This window comes from Vombatus ursinus, unplaced genomic scaffold (assembly GCF_900497805.2).
Source record: "Vombatus ursinus unplaced genomic scaffold, bare-nosed wombat genome assembly UNPS02014777.1, whole genome shotgun sequence".
In the NCBI taxonomy this organism is placed as follows: Eukaryota; Metazoa; Chordata; class Mammalia; order Diprotodontia; family Vombatidae; genus Vombatus; species Vombatus ursinus.
In genome coordinates, this window is record NW_020954555.1 from 2,416,703 (window position 1) to 2,438,609 (window position 21,907).

At 45.6% G+C, this 21,907-nt stretch overlaps 1 protein-coding gene across 3 annotated transcripts in view; it reads left to right on the plus strand.

Annotated features, from left to right (window-relative positions):
* The first annotated feature begins 5,855 nt into the window (after positions 1-5,855).
* Positions 5,856-21,907, plus strand: part of WDTC1 (WD and tetratricopeptide repeats 1) — a 64,350-nt gene continuing 48,298 nt past the window's right edge. Inside the window, exons 1-2 of one of the 3 annotated variants that reach the window (XM_027864833.1) lie at positions 5,856-5,922; positions 16,006-16,153. In XM_027864833.1, coding sequence (XP_027720634.1) covers positions 16,046-16,153 — 108 coding nt within the window. In that variant the 5' untranslated portion in view covers positions 5,856-5,922; positions 16,006-16,045. Of the gene's footprint in view, positions 5,923-6,378; positions 6,482-9,576; positions 9,642-16,005; positions 16,154-21,907 lie in introns of those variants that run through there. The other 2 variants (XM_027864832.1, XM_027864834.1) reach the window with 2 other exon arrangements.

Below are 21,907 nucleotides of genomic sequence, written 5' to 3' on the forward strand. Positions count from 1 at the left end.
CCGTAAAAGGACTGACAGGGTCTTTTCTTGAAAGTTATTCATTCAGGGCAGCTAGGTGGTGCAGTAGATAGAGTACCAGCCCTGAAGTCGGGAGGACATGAGTTCAAATCTAGCTCAGACCAAACGCTTGACATTTACTAGCTGTGTGACCCTGGGAAAGTCACTTAACCCCAATTGCCTAACAAAAAAAAAAAGTTATTCATTCTACAAAGTTATAAATATCATATATGGGACAGTAGCCTATTTCTTCTACCACAAGAGAAATGCTTAATACTCTGGATACTCAAAAGTTCTCAATAGCAAATACTTAAAACATGAACATAACCTATTGCCTTTATCATCCTCTCCCTAGGAGGTAAAAACTCCCAGGAGCCTTGTAGAATATTTCACATTCACTATAGATTTGTACTATCTGAGCAACTGACAAATTCCTTATATTTCAGCGATTTAAGTATGACATGGGCTTTCTTGGTCCTTTCACCTACACTACCTCTGGAAGAAGTCATCCTCTCCTCTGAGAAGGCTGATGCTATAGAAGGCATGAACTGGCCCTGGATCAGGAAACCTAGCCCTCTCAACGAACTTTGCACACATCCATCTCCCAGGATTACTTTTTGGTGACCTGTGTTCAGAGAAAGCTAGACAAAGCAGAAGAGGCAGGCAGGGGCTTGAAGGCCTATCTCAGGATCACCTAGGAAAGCAATTGCTGATTGCCTTGTGCTTGCTGCAAGCTGCCATGGCTCTTGGCAGGGAGGAGTGGGAGGGAGGGAGGGAGGGGGAGAAGTTCTTTTCTCCCTTGGCTGGAAACCTAAGCTTGAGGTGGCCTGACTGTGTCCCACAGGAATGCCAGCTCATCAAGAGAGAAAGGCAGAACTTTTTCACCACCCTTCCCTCCTGCTGGGTTTGACTCCTTCAATCACAAGGACCCAGGGCATAGATGAGGACTGATCAGGAGCATATGGACAACCATGTCTGTCCTTTAGTAAAGGGCCAGAGCACAGGTGCATCCCCACACATGGTTAATGGTAAGGCCCCTGATACACAGAAGGGGAAATTGGGATCCAAGGAGGGTGCTAAGTGACTTGCCCAAGATCATACAGCTACTAACTGTCAGAGGCAGGATTTGAACCCAGGTCCTCTGACTCTGGAGTCAATTTCTTCCACTTTACCAACCTACCTTTTCCTTGTTTCAGTAGGTTTGTAAGCTCACTGCTGTGGGTACTCAATTCTTACTGTTGTCCAGCCGTTTCAGCGGTGTCCTGGCTCTTCGTGACCCCATTGGGGTTTTCTTGGCAAAGATACTGGAAATTACCATTTCCTTCTCCAGCTCATTTTTACAAATGAGGAAACTGAGACAAACAGGATTAAGTGACTTAGCCAGGGTTACACAGCTAGTAAGTGTCTAAGGCCAGATTTGAACTCAGGTTTTCCTGACTTCAGGCCTGGTATTCTTTCCACTGAACCACCTAACTGCCCCTATTCTCTTCATCAATGCATAATCCCATTATCCTCAGGAGAAAAAAGATATAAATTGATTCTTTATAGTAAGAGAAACAAACAGCAGTTCATGACAGCTTCATAAAAGGATGTAAATCCCAGGTTTCTGAGTAGACCATTTGTATCCCTGCTACCTAGACAGTAACAATTAGTCAATCAATGAATCAACCACCTTTTATTAAGTACCTGCTATGTGCCAGGGACAGTGTTCAGTGTGGAAGATGTTGTCTTGTCATTGAGTCATTTCACTCATGTCCTATTCTTTGTGACCCTGTTTAGGGTTTTCTTGGGAAAGATACTAGAGTGGTTTGCCATTTCCTTCTCAATTGAAGATGTAAAGAAGGAAACATGGTCCCCGGGGCAGACAGGTGACACAGTGGATAGGAAGTCCTGAGTTCAAATCCCATCTCAGACACTTGACACTTACTAGCTGTGTGACCCTGAGCAAGTCACTTAACCCCATTGCCTAGCCCCCCCAAAACCTCCAAAAACCAAAAAACCAAAAAACCCCAAACAAACATAGTCCCTGCCCTAAGGGATAGTCTAACAAGGCAGACAACGTGTAAAAATTCTGTACATATAAGATATATACAGGGTCAATGGGAGGTAATTGATCTTAGTGATATTATCGTAGGAATTATAATTTCACAGCATTCAGTTTCAATTGTTTCCTTGCTGTTCTTTCTACTTAGTCATGTTGTTTTCTTAGTCTGCTTACCTCACTTTCTATCAAGTTATATGTCTTTCTAAGCTCCTCTGTATTTATCCTATTCATGTTTCTTAAAGCACAGTAATATCCCATTACATTCACTCACCACGACTTGTTAAGCCATTCCACAACCTCAGCATACCTACTTTGTTTCCAATTCTTTGCTACTACAACGAGTGCTACAAAAGTATTTTGATACATATGGAGTCTTTCTTTTTAGAACCATTGAATAATTTCTCACTTAGCTGCACTCAGTTTGGGCTGCTTTCCCTTCTCCACCAAGACCCTAGTAAATCCATCATTGAGAAATCTCATCTGATCAGCCTTGTTACTCAAATCTCATCACTGAGGCAGCTGATAGCACAGTGGATCGAACACTAGGCCTGGAGTCAGGAAGACCTGCTTTCAAATAAGGCCTGTTATCCTGGACAAGTTATTTAACCTCTGTCTGCCTCAGTTTCCTCAACTGTAAAATAGGGATAATAATGACTGTTGTTGTGAGATAATATTTATAAAAAGCACCTCTTATAGTGCCTGGAACATAGTAGGTATAAATGCTTAATCCTCTTCTGTTCATGAATACCCTCTGCTCCTCTGGAGGATGGAACCATAAACTCCTTCATTAAGAAGGGACAGGACAGACATCTCCTCATTTCCCACCTGGCTGCACTCATTTTGGACTTCTTTGACTTTCCAATGCTCCCTGTGCTGAGTACCTCTCCCCCTTTATTCAGCTTTTTTCTGTGTGCTGTCTTCTCCTGTTAGATTGTAAGCTCCTTGAGGGCAGCGACTGTCTTTCTTTTTCATATTTGTATCCATAGCACTCAGCACAGTGTCCAGCATATAATAAGTGCTTAATAAATGTAGTCAAAGCTATGGTTTTCCCAGTAGCAATGTATGGCTATGAGAATTGGACTATAAGGAAAGCTGAGTGCTGCAGAATCAATGCTTTCGAATTGTGGTGCTGGAGAAGATTTTTGAGAGTCCCTTGGACAGCAAGGAGATCAAATCAGTCAATGTTTGAAGAAATTAATTCAGGATATTCTTTGGAAGGACAAATACTGAAGCATAAATACTTTGGCCACATAATGAGAAGACAGGACTCACTGGAAAAGATCCTGATAGGGAAGATTAAAGGCAAAAGTAGAAGGGGACAGCAGGGGACAAGATGGATAGGTGTTATGGAAATAATGAATATGAGCTTGGACAGACGTCAAGAGATATCGGAGGACAGAAGGGCATGGGGTGCTATGGTCCACAAGGTCATGGAGAGTCAGACACAACTGAATGAAAACAACAACAAATGTTTATTGACTGACTCATTGAAGAAATATTGCCTATATCAAGGACTTGGACTGAGTTTTCCCCAAATTCAAGGGACATGTCTTCCCAACAGACTTGAGTCTCCCTCAGGGGGCAGTCTTATAGGATCACAGTTTAAGTAACTGAAAGGGATTTTAAAAGTCATCTAGTCCATTTCCTTATTTCATGATCAACCAATCACAGGCATTTGTTTATTCCTGTTCTATTACAGGTGCCAGGGATACAAAAAAAACCAAAACAACCCCCCCCCCAAAAAAACCAAAACTTTGACAATCCCTGCTCTCAAGCTGCTTACATTCTATCAGAATGAGGAAACCAGAACCCAGAAAATTTTAAGTAACTTGTGGAAGTAACAGGTTGGTAATTAAGTTACAAAAGGAAGAATGCCCTTCCCCATCACCCACTACAGGACTGGCTCATAGCTCAAATGAGATTATGGATGTACATTTTCCAAACTTTAATGGATGATATAAATATTAGCTATCATTATCATCATCATTCTAGGATTTAGGGATGGAAGGGGCCTTTAGAAATTATCTAATCCAGGGGCAGTTAGGTGGTGCAGTGTATAGTGCACTGGCCCTGAAATCAGGAGGACCTTTGTTCAAATCTGGCCTCAAGTCAAACATTTGACACTTACTAGCTGTGTGACCCTGAGTAAGTCACTTAACCCCCATTGCCTAAAAATAAAAAAAGAAATTATCTAATCCAACTCCTCCCCCCTTTTTGTTTTTTTAATAGTGAAGAAATTGATATATTAAGTGACTTGCCCAAAGCCACCTAAGTTGTAAGGAGCAGAGTCGGATTCAATTCTAGCTAAATTTATAGGATAGTGGAGGGGATGGGGAGGAATTCCTTTAAATTGGAGTCCATCCTTTTTTTATTATTTTCCTTCTCTTTTCACTCTCCTTGTAAAGGGTGAGGAAAAAAAGGCCAAGGTCTCCCACTGCATCCAGGGCCATCCCCAGTCTTCCTGATCTATATTTCTCCACTGGACCTAGATGGCTCCGGAGGAGAAAGTGAGGCTTGTGTCTTTGCACAGTTCTCCCTCACTTAAGTCCAATTCACTTGCACATCATGGCAACACCTCCCTGATGTCGTGGTCCTCTTCCAGAACTAAGGACAAACAAGAACAATAACACAGGGTGAGGAAAATGTTATCTCAGCAGCCACCTAAAAAGCAGGAAGAGAATCACAGATTCTCACTGTTGGAAGGGGCTTCAGACGGCTTTTAATGCCACCCATTCCTGAAAGATGATCCCATTCGGCCCTTGCTTTGAGACCCTCCTGGAGGGGGAAACACCTTCCCTAGGCAGTCCATTCCGCTTTGGGATTCCTCTAATTATTGTTGTAGTCCATACAATTTCCACTCATTGCTCCTAATTCTTGCCCTCTAGGGCCAAACAGGACAAACATCCTCAGGCTTTTAAAGTCTTCCATAACCTGGTCCCTCCCTACCTTTGCAGTCTGCTTTGTTCTTACACCCTAATCCCATGTAGTCTGCAATCCTGGGACACTGACCTCCTTGCTCTTTCTTGAACAAGACACTCCACCTTCCGACTCCAGGCATTTTCACCGATTGTCCTCCATGCTAGTAACTTTCTCTCCTCACCTCCGCCTCCTAACTTCTCAAGCTTCCCAGCTAAAATTCCACCTTCTGAGGGAAGCCTTTGCCGACCCCTTTGATTCTAGTGCCTTCCCTCTGTTGCTATCTCCAATTTGTCCCGTATCTAGCTTGTCTGTGCCTAGTTTTTAGCATGTTGTGTTCCCCCACTAGACTGTGAATTCAACAGCAGGGACTGTCTTTTACCTTTATCCCCAGCGCTTAGCACAGTGACACATAGTGGCGTTTAATAAATGCTAGTTGACTAACTCCTTGAAAACAGTTTTCCTGCAGCCACGGCGGCCCGGAACCCTAGGGTTGCGTGGGGCCAGTGAAAGAGACAGACGGCTGCAAATGCAAATAAGAACAGATCACTGCGGGTACTCGGAAAACACTCGGGATAGATGGGTGCGTGCTTGCTGAATAGCTCTTCTCGAAACTTTGTATCTCTCCCAGTCCGTAGCGCAGAGCTCAACGCACCGCAGGGGCTTAAGAAATGCTGGCTGCGCTAAACCAAACAAGTTAGAAGGTTCCCGATCCGCGGCGGCGGACGGGACGCGCTGGGACCTTTCTGGGTGGCGGCGGCAGGGGCACGGGCAGACCCCTAGGTGTCGCTAACGCAAACGGAGGTGGCGAGAGTCCCGAGAGCCCCGGGGAAGTGGAAAAACTACGAGTCCCGGCATGCCCTTCGGGCGCATCCCGCTTCCCCCTCCCCTCCGCCCATACCACTCAGCGGGCGCCGAAGCCCATTGGCCACGGCCTGGAGAGGGTCGCTCCCTCCCACTAGCAGGTTAGTGGGCGCCCACGGCAGACGTTGACCGGGGCGGGGGGCTTCCGCCATTCTGCAAGCGGCCGCCCGCTGTCGGCGTAGCGTAGGCGCCGGTGGGGAAGCGCAGGGCGGGGGCGCAGACGGCGTGGCGCAGGCGCGCTGCGCGGCTTCGCCCGGGTCCCCAGACAGCTGGCGGAGATAAACAGAGGAGGAGGGAAGGGAAGAGAAGGAGACGAGGAGAGGGAGGGGAGTGCGTGTGTGTGCGTGTGTGTGAGGGGGTGAGGGCGGGCGGGCTCGCGTGTGTGTGCGCGCGTGTGTGTGTGAGGGAGACGGACGGTGGGAGTGGGTGCTGGGCCGGGGGCCCGCAGCCCCAGCCGGGCTGGCCGCAGGGAGCATGGGAAGGGCTTAACGCGGCGGACCGGCCGAGCGAGCGAGCGACGGGCGGACGGACTGACGGGACGACGGGCTGCCCGCTGCCGCCGGACGGGGCCGGCCCGGTCGCTGCCCCCCGCCGCGCCGACATGGGCTCCTGAAGTTGCACCGGCCGCTCGCTGCTCTGCTCCGGGACGAGGCCTGACAGGTAAGCCCGGGCCGCTCCCCCGGCCCCGGCCCGGGCTGGACGGAGGCCTGGGGGCGAGGCTGGGGAGAGGAAACGCCCCCCCTCCACCACCGGACACCCCCGGAGTCCGAGCTGAGGGCGAGGGCGGGGGGACTCGGGGGAGCGGAGAGAGAACCTGGTAACCAGAGGGGGAACTTTGGGGGAGCCGAGGGGGACCTTAGCAACTGGAAGGGAAGAGTAGAGGGGAGACTTAGGGGGAGCAGAGGGGGACCCTGGCATCTGGAGGGGGACTTTGGGGCAGCAGAGGGAACCCTGGCAACCAGAGGGGGGGACTTTTGGGGAGCAGAGAGAGAGCCTCATAACCAGAGGGAGAACTTGGGGGGATCTGAGGGGGACCGTGGCAACAAGAAGGGGAGACTTTAGGGAGTAGAGGGGAGACTTCAGGGGGAACAGAGGGAACCCTGGCAACCAGGGGGGGACTTTGGGGGAACAGAGAGAGAACCTGATAACCAGAGGGAGAACTTTGAGGGAGAAGGGAGGACCTTAGCAACTAGAAGGGGAGACTTTGGAGAGTGGAGGGGAGACTTCGGGGGAGCAGAGGGACTCTGGCAAAAAGAGGGAGGACTTTGGGAGAAGTGAGGGATCCTCGGGACGCAGAGTGGGAACTTGGGAGAGGACCCAGAGAAAGGACTTTGGGAGAGGGGAGGGGTCACTGGGACCCAGATGGGAACCGTGGGAAAGAAGGGGGAATTTGGGGAAAGGAAGAAATGAACTTTGTGTGTGGAAAAGGGTATGCTAGAACTGAGGAGGTATGTAGGGAGGGCTAGGTAGGACACTGGCTCCAAGAAGGGAAGTTTTGAAAGGAGACAGGCCTTACCCATGCTAGGCACCTAATAAAAGTTTATTGACCTGAGAAGGTTGACAGGGCAATTTTTTTAAAATTACTTTTTCCCTGGGTTAGCTGAACACAAACCTACAAAGGACCTGGAAATTTGGGGGACCTATGGCCATGGAGTTTTGGAGACTCCCTTTGGGAGACTGGAGAAGGAGACAGAGCTGAAAGAGTGGTGGAAGTCCCACAATCACGAGACTTTGGGCAGAGTTTTTGTTTGACATCTGATCTGGCGCAGAGCTCAGGAAGAGGGGGCAGGTGGAAATGCTGGGAGGGCTGCCACACTGACCTGACCCCTTCTGTTTCCTGTGTGTGTGTGTGTGTGTGTGTGTGTGCTCAAGTTCAACAGAAGTTCCCCTTAGTTGTACTCCTGTGACCCTGAACTAAATTCTGTCCAGGTATGGCCCCAGCCGATGCTGGCCACTGACAAAGTCACCTTTTATGTGTGAATACGTTATTCAGCCATCAGTTAAAACAGCATGAGGGATGGTTACTTCACAGAGGGAATCAGCCAATTCCAGTTCTTTTTACTGAAGCAGTCTGATGGGACCCTCTTGCCCATTTCTGTGAATGTACTTGGACATTGCTGGTTTGGCCCTTGGTCTAGTTTGCAACTTCACTAATCAAAACTGCACTTGTCTTCTAGCAACTTATAAGAACCTCTGCATGAGAGGCTTAGGGTTTGATTTGGGGAACTCTCATGTTTTCTCTAGAATATCTTTGTGTTTTTGACCTACTGTGCAATGATTGGGATGATATTCAACTTTGTTTAAAAAAAAAACAAAAAACCTTCTCAGTGTTAGGACTTTGAAATGCTCTTGCCTATTGGGAGTGGTGAATGTCTGCACCAGGTGGCATAGTCCAACAGGTTGGAAATGGAGAGATAGATTCATCTCCCATGTATACAAGGCCTGAAATCTAGAGTAAACGAAAACATTGATCACTGATCCCCACCTTGATCCGTAAAACCATTATGAAAATCTCCTGGGGATCTGGACATTTAAACAGGTAGAACCCAGTAACCCTAACCAAGTCACACCTTTCTTTCCTCTTTTGTTACCTCTCTCAGCTGGCTATTCCAGTAAGTCATTAAGATGATAGGGAAGGAATCTTTGTGACTACATCAGATCCAACTTTGTTATCTCATTATCTGTGATTCTTAAAAATCACACTGTTAGAACCCATCAGGACTTTTGGAGATCATCTAGTTCCAACTCATTAGTTTTACAGAGGAGTGAAATTCAAGGTGGGGGGAGTGAGTTAGGAAAGTCAAGATTAGATCCCAGGACTCCTGATTCCTGATCCAGTTGCTAGTTCCATGACAACAGGCTGCCTCTCATGTTTGAAAGAGTTCAGATTAGACCTATAGTTTTTAGATTTAATAGCTAAACTCTCTTTAATTTGCCATGGATTAACTGATTCTTGTTGGACCTTTCTTAATGTTAAACACTGTAGAAGATTTGTGAGGAAAAAGTCACGCTTTTTGGTGCTGAACATTTTGATTCTGCGGTTCTTTCAGCATAAGCAATTTCTTTTGACTTGTCTAGGGGCAGTAACGTTAACCTGAGTTCATCTTGAAGCATTATACAGAGCTGAACCTATAGAAATTTGAATAAGTAAATTACCACGTTTTTACCTTCCCTTGCTGCCATCCTGTGATCTAATAGCATAGACCTGGTTTGGGGTAATCCAGAATAACAGAGCATATTGTGTATATCAGCAGCACGGTGGACTTGGAGTCAGGAATCTTGGATTCAAATTCTGCCTCAAGCCCTTATGGCGCTTGGTGATCATGGGTGAATCATTTAGCCTTTCCCAGCCTCAGTTTCCTCATCTATAAAATTAGGGAGTAGGTACTTACCTACTTCCTATGGATGTTTTGGTGAAAGCATTTTTCAACAAAAGCTCTAGTTAGTGATAATCTTATTATTGTGTTGGTTATGATGACTTTTAGCACCCCTGCTTTTCTAACCTTGCTCCTAAACCTGTCAGAGGACACCTGTTTATTACTAGAGGAAACTCTTAGCAGGGCTTCAGTAAAAGTCAGATTGCTTTTGTGTAGGGCTGTTTCATACAGAGGTATCTGGGAGTCATGCTTGAGTCCCTCTGGGCTGTTGAGGGTCCTTAGTACTTTGGGTACTCATCTGCAGAAGCAAGTCCAAAGCAAAGGATTGGTGTTTAAGCTCTAAACCTTGTTTTTCCTTTTCTTCTTTCTAAACTTAAGAGTGACTCTGTTGTTGAATAGAACGTTGGAGAACAGGAACCTCATGCATCATCAGTGGGGCCCAGGTAGGAAGAGTCTCAACATCTGACTTTGCTCTCATGTTGAGCACTTGAATGGTTTGACCCCATTCTTCTCGCTTTCATTCTCTGCTTTCTCCAATCACCTCTGCTTCTTTAGGCTGTTGCTTTTGATCACTTGAGAACTCCTGATTAGACTATGTTCTTAACTGTTGCCACCTTCTTCTCTGTCTAGTCTAGAGTCTCAGGGGTTACTGCTACAAGATATCCAGCTGCTGAATTTTAAAACTGTTAACAGGAGATTTGCTACCTTTGGCTGAGCTGTGGATATTTAAGGATGCCTTGAGGGTTGCTAGGTAGAAAATGGAGGCCTCTTTAAGGCAGGCAGGCAGGCTTGGGGAGAAAAGAGTACTCTATTCACTTTATGGCTGGGGGCGGAGGTGCAGAGAGGAGGGGACCACTCCTGATTTATCCTGTGTTCTGGAGTTTCAGAGCCCATTTTGTGCTGTTAGTAATAGCTGTAAACTCTACATTGGGCTTTGTGGCATTAGTGACTAATAGCTTAAAAACTTTAGGGCTGAATATAGCCCTAGAACATGTCAAGTACGTGGGAGTGTCCCACGTGTGTAGGAGGACCTATGCAAAGGAAATCCTTATCTCACGACTGTCTTGGAAGGGCAGTTGCAATGGGTTCCCTCCTGGTAAGAGCAGAATTTAACAGATTGGTCCAGTTTTCTTTGAAAGGGAAGTCAGATAATCTGAGGTATGAATTCTATTTTGGGCAATACCTCTGAAACTTAAGAAAAAGTACCTGAGAGTTTGAATTAGAAGGGCTCCCCATAGATGAGGGGCAGCTTCTTGTTGTCCCAGGCCTGAGAGCACCTCTTCTGGAGCCCTGACATGAGAGTGCTGGTGCCAGGAAGAACAACAGTGAACCATGGTGGGAGATGTATTAGTCCCACTCTCCATGAGGAGTGGGAGAGGGAGCCTGAGGGTAGGAATGAGCTGGATCAGGACTTGGCGGAGGTTTTTGTCTTCTTTGGCTGTTCTGTCTTTCATCTTCTGATTCCACTTAAATCCAGCTTTCTCTCTAAAGTTTTTTTTTGCGGGGCTAGGCATGGGGGTTAAGTGACTTGCCCAGGGTCATACAGCTAGTGCGTAGTTATGTGTCTGAGGTCTTGAACTCGGGTCTTCCTGACTGCAGGGCTGGTGCTCTATCCACTGCACCACCTAGCTGCCCCCATTAAATCTAGCTTTCTACCAGGCTGACAGGGAATTGTTGCTTGTAGCACAGAGAAAATGCAGGCTAATCATTGAACTGCTTTTCTGGTTGATGCTGAGCTATTTAGGCGCCAGTGGTTCTCTCTTGCTATGGCAGGCCTACATTTGAAACCAACCCGAGTATAAAAGAGGACGTTTCTGTCTGGTCCCCTTGATTTTCCCAAGTCCCTCTGCCATCATGACTGTGTTTAGAAGATGGAATTTCAACTCTAGAACTTCCCAGTCACTTGTTTCAAAAGCTTCTGTGAGTGGCACCTTAACCAGGACCATTCCAAATCCGGCCACAATATGAGGCAAGATCCAAGAGCAGGCAGGCTTAAATGTGGTGAGAAAAGATAAAGTTATTAAATAAATAGCCATTTCTCTCTATCACCTCCTCTTACCTCAAGGTAATTAAGGAAAGAAAGAAGAGGGGAGGATGGAGAAACTCCATTGATAATTCAAAATAAAAATGCTGAGAACCTCATGGAAAAATTCTTACAAAGAAGAAAGCAACTTAAAAATTAAATAATCACAAAGGGAAAAACTTGCCTAACTTATCATTGACTGAGATGGATTGATAACCTTGAAGGTGACATGAAAACTCTATAGATCCTTTGCAGATAAGACAGTCTCATGTAAAATGACACAGTCTCAAAAGTGGAAGGGACCTTCCAAGTCATTTAGTTTAACCTGTACCTGAACAAGAATCATCTCTAAAATAACTCCTCCCCTCCCGGTTGTTATCTGGCCTCAGCCCTATGTTCCATTTTTGGAAAGTTCTTCCTTATGTCAAACCCAAATCTACCAGCGTCTTCCCATTGTTTCTGCTTTTGCTACCTGGAGCCAAGCAGTACAAATCGATTTTTTTCCCAAATGACAGCCATCCAGAATACTTTGTAAGACAATTCTCATATCACCCTTGCATATCCTCTTACCTAAGCTAAACATAACCAGTTTCTTCAACCAATGTTCCTATGGCATGATTTGTAGGCTTCTCACCTCCTGGTTACCCTGTCCAGAACACCCCCATTTTGTTAAAGTCCTTCCCAAAATGTGACCTCCAGAACACTGTACTCCAGATATGGTCTACCAGGGTGAAAGGGCTATTTTCTGTTTTACCTTGGACACAGTGCTTATAAATATAGCCTAAAAATGGTAAGCTTGCAGTCCACCACAACCCCCTCATCTTTTCCTTAGTTGTCCAGCTATACCTCCCCTGTAGCTTGCCCAGAACTCCTTGGTGGAATTTGATTCCTAGCACGTAAGGGTCAATTATCTTAGTAGTTATGTGCCACTGTATGTGACTAGATTACAAAATCTCAGTGGTAGAAAGAAACTTGGTGATCATGTAGGCCACCTCCTTCATTTTGCTGATGGAGAAACTGAGGACTATAGAAGGAAGATGACTTTAGGCCAAGAGAATAAGGAGAATATTTTCTAAGAAGTCACAGATCCTTAGTGATCAAAGGATCAACCTTGTGTCCAGGCAGGTGGTTTTACATTGTACTTGTCTATCACTGCTGAGAGAAAAGTTGGCCGTTGGTCACATATTTAAGTGTGTTAATTACATTTACTTTCAAGTAATTGTAGCCTGTCTCAAATTTCTCTAGTGTAAATCCATTTATTTGAGGTTTATAAGCGAACACGTTAGGCGAATAGCTGCTCAGAGCCTTCTCGTAGAAAGTGCTTTGTGTATGTGAAAGCAGGCATTAATCTTTAATAATTAATGAGTTGACTTAACTGTTTATTTATTGATCTGTAATACCTTAGTTTGAGAAACTTAGAAGAAACTGTTGCTTGGTAGATTTGATATTTTCCCTCCCCAGTATGAACTCCTTAAAGAAAGATTAAATGTGAGCTATTGTTATATAGTCTTTGGATAGAAATGTGTCTAGATTGTTTGCAGAACTTCAGGACTCAAAGGCTTCTCTGAGATTGAACTCAAACACTCTGCCATTACTGATATGGTGACCTTGGGAAAGTCACTTACCCTTTCTGGGCCTCAGCTTATTTCTGAAACGGAGATTAGACCAGATGATCTTTTAAGCTGATCTTTGTCTTCAGTATATCATTATATGAGTCTATAAACAAGCATTTATGAAGCATCTACTATGAATTGGGCCTTATTGCTGGGGGTGGGGTGGCTGTGAGTGAGGGGAGTTGAAAGATTCATTGAATGAGATATGATTCTTTGCTTGTGAAACATATAAAAGGGAAAATGCTTCACATATAAATAATACAAAATAGACTTCATGTAGTTTGAGAGAAGTACAGAGTTCTATATGAGAACCAGGAACAAAGATAATTTCTGACAATTGCCACTGAAGGTTTCATGGAAAAAGTAGCATCTCAGTTGAGTTGGGTTTTGAAACAGGTTCAGGAAGACAACAGGAGATATCATGGAGTTTGGGAAACTCCATTCAAGGCATAGAGAATGGTGTAGGAAAAGGCAGGAAATGGAAGGGCCTGCTGGGAATGGCAGCTTCACTTAGGATCATAAACCAAGTAAGGAAAAATAGGTGGGAAGGCGGAGGCTTTGCTCTGTGGCCGCCTGCCTTAGCTGACCATGTGTGTGTAGCCAGGTCCTATTGTATCTGACTTCACGACATCTCTCCTCTTTCTCCTTTCTAAGCATGTAGCCACCACTCTCGTTGAGGCATTAGTCTCTCTGCTTCAAGTTTCTCCCTGTTCCAGTCCGTCCTCCACTTGGCTGCCAGAGAGATTTTCGTAAAGCACAAGAACTCCAGTGGCTCCATATTATTTTAAGGATTAAATAAAAAATCCTCTGTTTTGCATTTAAAGTTCTTCACAGCCAGACCCCTTCCTACCTTTCCATTCTCCTTGAATTTGATTCTTCTCCATGTACGCTATGATCCAGCTACCCTGGCCTCCTTGTCAGTCCCAGCACATGATGCCCCATCTCCTGATTCCATATCTTTGCACTGGCTGCCCCCTATGCCTGAAGTACACTCTCTCCTCACCTCTGCCTCACAGCTTCCTTGGCTTTCTTTAAGCCTCAACTCAAATCCCACCTTCCACCAGGAGAGCAGGCCTTTCCTAGTCTTTGTTGCTGATAGGGCCTTCCTTAGATTACCTTCTATTTATGTAGCATGTATCTTACATAGTTATTTGCATGTTGTCTCCTCCATTAGTATGTAAACTCCTTGAGGACAGATTTCTCCTGCTTCTTCCACAGCTTAGAGGTCCTCCGTAGCTTGTTAGAGCGATACCTCTGCAACTATTGCTCCAGAAAACTCCACAGTTGCCTTGCTCCTGAAACAGGGGTTGAAAATCTCTCCATTGATTTGGGTGATGGTACAGACTTTTTGCTTTTGACTTTGACCTCAGAAGCCAAAACAGTAGATGCACTTGGACAGCACCTGGCTTCTGCTAATGGTTTGGGTTAGCATTTTCATTTGAAACTTCCACTGCAAACCTAGGAAGTTGGAAGGCCTAGAGCATCTGAGAGGCTTTTTGTTCCTTCCTTGCGTGTTTGTGTTTGCAGGTGGAGGAGAGAGGGACACTAGACATGTTAGTGGCTTTTTTATCATTGCACAGTTTCTGGCACATGGTGAAGTCGTAATAAGTGCATGTTAATTAATTCATGAGAATGGAATCATAGACTCTTAAGACTAGGGAAAGGACCTTAAGAGAGCAGTTGGGGCAGCTAGGTGGCGCAGTGGATAGAGCACCAGCCCTGAAGTCAGGAGGACCTGAGTTCAAATCCGGCCTCAGACCAAACACATGACACTTACTAGCTGTGTGACCCTGGGCAAGTCACTTAACCCCAATTGCCTATTAAAAAAAAAAGAGAGAGCAACTAGTCCAATTCCTGAGACCCGGTGGGAAGAAGAGAGACTGACTCAAGGTCATTTTTCTAGCGGCAGGAAGATGAAAATGATCAGGCTCCCATCCTGGTGCCCTTTCTCCTACACCTTAGAGATCTCATTGGCTCACAGACTGCACCTCGTGTTCTGTCTGAATATTCAGCAAGGCTCTCCCTGCCCTTTTATGGGTTTACCATGGCATTTAATGTAGGACTGAGTGAGAACTACATGGCACATGGAGAGGGTAAATGTTTCCTTTGTGCCTAGGACTTCAGATAAATCTAGATTGTAGGTACAGAATTCATACCAAGTTTGTGGTTCATTGCTGAAGCATCCATCGGGGGTCCTGCTGCCCAAATGCTGCTGAGATTTTTACACACACACACTCACACTTTCTCTACCTCTCTCTCCCTCTCTCTCTGTCCACTTAGCCCACAAGAACTAGTCGGCCAGTAGGACCTGTCTACCTGCTCACGGCCCTGGTTGGGTCATGACTGGCCCCGGCATTATATAGGCCATCTTGGGTCAACTCTGTAATTTAATTGTGAAAAATGCATGTAGCCTTCACATATACACATGGATTTCTGATTATGTGGCCCATAATTGGGAGGGGGAATCTTGGATACTCCTGTCCTCTGAGGAAGAAGAGCCAGGAAAACCTTTCTCTAGGCACGCACTTGTCGATGCTGAGGAGTGCCACAGAAGCATGTCACGTGGCCCTCTGGAGTCTTAGAGCCAGCCTAAGGAATTTAGCAGTGGAAGGGGTGGTGGCTGTTCTAGCCGTCGTGCTGATTTGGCTGGGGGTAGAGAAGCTTGGGAAACATGAGCTAAGGGGCAAATACTGGAACTATCCATCGACCAAAAGTTGTTAAGCATCTATTATGTACCAGGCATTATGCTAAGCACTAGAAACTGAAAACTGCTCACACCCCATCCCCCTAAAAAAACCAACCCAAAACTAGAACTAGAGTTAGAAATTCAACTTTAATAGCTTAAAACTGCACTAAGACTTTGGGAAAACCCTGTAAATTATATTTCTTATGAAATACACATAGCCCATTTAGCATTTCTTCCCTTTCCTAGTAGAGTTAATTAGTCATTGCTTTCCACCCCCATTCCTGAGGTTCTTCAGTAAACCTGGAATGGTACTCATCCAATGTGTGAGGAGCAAGGCTCTACTTAGACAATGGGTCATTAGCTAGTGTGCCGTTTAAGGGACAGAGAAGGATTCTGACACCCACACTCATGAACGTACCCCACACACCCACATCCACACACTTCTCCCCCTGGTCAATATTTGATGATGATTTTTTTCTTTTCAGGTAATTACATGTGTGCCCCCTGGTACTGGGCTTGGCTGGAATGCTTGGGGGTACAGAAGATCCTTCTAGAGCCTCCCTTTTCCTACCCCATTTTGAGAAGATGGCAAAAGTCAACATAACTAGAGACCTCATTCATAGGCAGATAAAGGTAAGCAGCTCAGGATCACTAGGTCTCAGAGTCTGGGGGACTGTGTCCAGCCTCTCATCCCGTAGAGCCATAAATGTTGGAGTTGAAAGGAATGTCAGAATATGGAATGTTAGAGATAGACGCCCCTTAGCATCTTTTAGTTCAGTCCCCTCTTTAACAGATGAGGAAACTGAGGCCTGGAGTAGTGACTCCACGTTTCTGCAGTGAGTTGGTAGCAAAGCCAAAGTTCAAACCCAAGCCCCCAGGTTCTTAGGTCAGTGTTCTTTCCTCTGTGCCATACCCTCTCCCCTTCCCTCGTGGGTTTTGGCTTCATCACGTAGCTGCTTGTGACTGCTGTAAATAAAGAGACCAGCCAGGTCGGTGAGCCGGGGTCTCTGGGAAGCACAGTGTGAGACTGAGCAGTGCTGAAATGCAGTAGACGACATGACTGCCTCCCCAGGTTATCATGTGCAGGTGGGAGGCTTCAGTCCCAGTTCAGCCTCAAGAGGGTAGATCTTTATTGGACAGCTCTGTTCTTGTCAGAGCCCACCCTCTTGGAAGTAGCTGAGACAGAATGGGACAGAAACCGCTATTTTAATTCCCTATGTGGCCTCCAATCAGGTCTCTTGATGTTACCTCTCTGGGACTCAGTTCCCATGTCTGTAAAATTAGGGGGTTAACCAGGTCATCTTTAGTTTTAAATTGGTGACTCCAAGGGCCTTCTTCAGCCCTCTTCCAAGTTACCTCATCTGAACTTTGAGGCTTTACCTACTCTTTGTACTGGGAGAGGCAGCAGTAATGTGGATCACGCCCTGGGGCAGAGGGGGAAGGAGCCTGGGGTCCACAGCTCCACTGATTAGCTGTTACTTCGTTTCTCTGGACTGAGGTTTACTCCGGTGTAAAATGGGGTCATTAATACCTATATTTAGAGGCAGTGAAGTGGCTAGATTGGAGAGTTAGGGAGACCTGAGTTCAAATCTAGCCTCAAACACTTCCTAGCTGGATGACCCTGGGCAAGTCACTTGACTGCTGTCTGCCTCAGTTTCCTCAGCTATAAAATGGAGACCATAATAACACCTACTGCTCAGGGTTTTGAGAAAGATCAAATGAAATAATATTCATAAAGTGCTTAGCATGGTGCCTGTAGTAGGAATAAATGCTTATTCCCTTTGCTTCCCTGTAATACCTCACGAGCTGGTTGAGGCTCAAATGAAATAGTGTATTGTAAAATTCTTTACAAACACTTTATAAATGTCAGCAATTATTATGACGTCCCAGACGCCCAGTGGCAGCAGCATTCAGGGTATGAGATAGCTCTGCACTGGCCTGGGAGCTGCTGGGCGGGAGCTTGGTTAGAGGCACAGGAGCCTGGGGCTGGAGGTTGCCTGGGGCTCTAGTGCTAGTCCTGCCACTGATGAGCTTTGTGACGTAGGCAGGTGGCAGAGGAGGGCACTCAATGTGAGAAGAGCTAGAGCCAAATTCTAGGTCTAGAACTTAGCACAGCTCTCTTAACAGTGACCTCTTGGCGTCTCAGTTTCCTTATCTGTAAGTCAAGGCAGAAGGTAGGGTGGGAAGGATGGACGCAGTGACTGCTGAGGTCCCGTCTGACGCTGCAGCCGTGGTCCTCTAACTTAGTCTAACCCATACCTGAGCAGAAATCCTCTTTAGAGTGGCCATCTAGGCTTCCCCCGATGTTTTTGTATTGCCGTTTGTGTTTATTCACTACAGTGATGAGGGGTTCTCATCCCACTTTGGGGGCAGGCCTAATTGTTACGAGACTTTTCTTAGTCAGAATCGTCCACCATAAGTGCTACTGACCAGTGGCCCTGGCTCTGCTCTCTGGCTTGGAGCTCTGTTTAGGTGTCAGCCTGTCAGATGTTTGAGGAGAGCTGCCATAGCGCACACCCCAAACACACACTTATCGTGTCTCCTTCAGGGCAGATGTCTGTGAGCCACCTTCAGCTAATCACATACCTTATGTCATGTTGTGGTTCTTGGTGCCATGGTCACAACATCACTCAGCCACTCAGAGCCTTGTCTGTTTCCTCCTCTGTCAAATTGATAATTATTGTTAAATTATGGTCTGATCGTGGGAATGAAATGAGAAAGCATTTGAAAAACTATAATGAGCCACATCCATGCAGTACGGTGACATGCCTTTACCTTTCTGAGCTTCCGTTTCCTCGTCTGTCAAGTGAGGACAATACTCCACGTTCCTACCACTTGGCAGAATTATTAGAATTGTGATGTTCAAATTCAAATTTAGCATTTAAGATACCTCTTTTTTTTTCTTTGCATGGGCCTAGTTAGTGAAAGTTGCAGAGAAGCAGATTTAGGCTGGATATAAAGAGAAACTTCTTGGAACTGTCCAAAAGTGGCAGCCCTCAGGGAGGTGGTGAGGTTTTCGGTTGGAGGCTGGATGACTACTTGGGAGTGAGGTGGTGGATGGAGGTGCTTTCCAGCCCTAAGATTCCATGATTTCCTGGTCTGTCCTAGCCCTAGAATCTTGGTGTTGGAAGGGACTCTAGAGGCTGAAACCCAGAGAGGTTTTGTCTCATCCCCAGGTCACACAGGTATTTAGCCTCCATATGTTCTTTGGTATCTTTCAAGTGTGGTTGTTTTCCTATTAGATTCTAAGCTCCTCTGAGCAGAGAATCTATCTTGTCCTTCCCACAGTGCTTATAACAGTGGCCTAAAAATAGTGGGAGTTTAGTCTAAGTGTGTTTAACCAAAATAAGTCCTGTGTCCTAAGAACTCCCAATCTCAAGTAGAAACCTTGAACTTATAGGTGAATAGGCAGCAGTGATTCTACTAGTACTTTACTATATAGAGTCAGTTTCTGCTGTAAGATTGTATTATAACAAAGTAATTAAATGCTCAGATATGGTGCCCAGCTCCATGTCAAATGGAGTTCTGTGCTATTGTCAAATTACAGTGAAGCTCTGGTGTGTTTGTATCACACACAGGGCATGGATGTGGGTGGAGGGGTTTAAGGGTGGGGGCATCCCAGGGTGAGTCTCTATGCCAGACAGTTTGGGATGATAGGAATTCATTACATCTCCTCTAGTTAATTAATCCAAGGAAGACTGTATGGAAGAGGCAAGATTTCAGGAGTGCTTTTAGTAAAGGAGATGAGAGCTTAGGATGGGGAGGATTACCTAGGTATACCAAGGGAATGGGACCTCCTTTTTAGGGAAAGGCTCCAAGTGGTGCCACTGGATTAAAGAGATCTTGAGCAGGTGTTTTAGAGATGCCACAAGGATGTGCTGCTAGGCAGATAGTCATGCTAATAAATGTTAAGTGATTTGAAGGAGTTTTGGCATCTTTGAAAGACTAGACTTTAGGATTCTGAAAACCTGACCTCTCATAGTCCCAGAGGTGTGAAGTTGATGTACATAGATAGGTATGCCCTCCCTACTCTTCTCCACCTGTCAGAAATCTTCATAGCCGAGTTCAGGCCCCAATTCTTCCTTTCCTAACACTCCAGTCCACAATGAAGTTTCTTTTTTCATTAAAAAAAAAAGTGTCTTGTATGTGCTAGGCACTGTGCTTGGTGCTGAAAGAAGGAAAAAAGTATTTGTGAAGCACTTACTTTGTGCAAAGCACCATGCTTAAGAGCTGGAGAGGCCAACAGAAGAATTTCAGCTGCATGTCAGATGGAAAAGGTGCAGCGGCAAAGCAGACAGGAAGGCCTCTTCTTTAATGGCATTTCCATTGATAAGCTATAACCATGTGACGTGGAAAAGGATTTTTGATGGAGAAAGTGTGCTTTTCTGGGTCTTCAGCAGTTGTGGCTGCCCCCCAGCCCCACTCCCTAGGCAGTAGCCAGGCTTCATCACCCGGTGGCCCTGCTTCCCAGGATGACAGATCTAGGGATTGGCTGGAAGCAGGATGATGGGATGTGTGGTCTGGAGGGATTACTCTTCCCAGGGTTCTGGGGTGATGCAAAGATGAAAAATGATGACATCTTTGCTGTCATGGATCCTCAGGTCATGTAGGGGAGTGAGACATCTACACAGATAGCTGTACCACAGATGATAGAGCATGTAAGTGCATAAGACATGAGAGGCATTGGAAGACAGAGGAACCAACGCTGGGGGAAGGAAGCAGATGCAGGAGAGCACCTGACGACTGTGTAAACAGAACAGTAAACCCAAACTGGCCCAGCGCAGCCCCACACAATGAAGACAGTGAGCCGCCTCCTTCCCTTCCTGGCAGAATGGGGAGGGGAATGCAGTGGGCATGAAAGTTTTAGTTGGTGTCAGACGCAGTGCAGGTGATGTCTGGTGTTGCTGAGCTGATCCTTTTCTATTCGCTTGGGAAAAAACCCATTGCTGTTAGTTCCCAATAACCACGTTTTCCTCAATAGAAACCTCCCTTGTAATTAAGAAATTTGTTCAGTCATTTTCAGTCATGTCCAGCTGTCTATGACCCCATTTGGAATTTTCTTGGCAAAGATACTGGAGCGGTTTGCCATTTCCTTCTCCTGCTCATTTTACAGATGAGGAAACTGAGGCAAACAGGGTGAAGTGACTTGCCCAAGGTCACACATCTGAGGCCAGATTTGCACTCAGACTTTCCTGACTCCAGGCCTGGTATTCTATCCACTGTTCCACCTAGCTGCCCAATAAAGAAATGGTTAAGTATTAAGACCATTTGCCCGGCGATGCACGCCTAACCCAAGATATAATCCACTCTTACCCACTGAAAGGGAGAAAGTGGGATTCTTCATTAGTTCTCTGGAGTCAAAATTGCTCCTTGCAGTGATTTGATTTCTTTTTTCACCTTTGTAACAAGGGATAACTTGCTAGGGGATGGGAAGAGTAAAGGATATATTTGGAAATGAACGAGATGTAACAGCAAAAGCTATCAATAAAAATATAGTTTGTAAAAAATCAAATGCAAAGAAGAGGTTATGAAAAATGGGAGGGATTACGTCTATCTAGGGGAGGAGAGAGGAATCAGGGAAGGTTTAGTGGAGGACATGGTACCTGTACCTATATCGGGCCTGGGGAACAAAGACAGTGAAACTGGAGAGAAGGAGCAGTATCATGGAGTTGTGATGAGTCCATTTTGGTTGGAGTTGTATGAAATGAGGCTGGAAAGATCGTTTAGAAAGATTGTGGGGGCCTTGAATACAAAGCTCAGATGTTTGCATTTTATTTTGCCTCGGCAGAAGGCAACTGTTGAAAGTTTTTGAGTGTGGGAATAACTTAGTCAGAACTGTGCATTAAGGAAAATGTATAAAATATGAATTAGAGAGGGAAGAGACTGGAGGCAGGGCTGCCAGTCAGGAGGCTGTGGCAGTAGTTCTGGTGGAAGGTGATGAGGCTCTGAATAAGAGTGATATCCATCAGAGTGGAAAGGAGGAAATGGAAAGTAGAAGTGACAGATGTTGCTAACCAGCTGTACCTGAAGAAGAAAGAAGAGTCAAAAATGACTCTGAAGTTTATAGATTGAATGATTGGAAAGATGGCGGTGTGCTCAACAAAACTGGGGGAGTAAGGAGGAAGAGTTGGGTTTTTTAAAAAATTAATTAATTTTTAGTTTTCAACTATCACTTCCATTAAGCTTTTGAGTTTTAAATTTTCTCCCTCTCCCACCTCACCTCCCTCCCCAAGACAATGTGCAATCTGATATAGGCTCTACATATATATTACTATTAAATGTATTTTCACATTAGTCATATTGTAAAGAAGAATTAGAACCAATAGGAGGAACCACAAGAAAGAAGAAACAAAACAGAAGGAAAGAAAAAGCAAATAGTATGCTTTG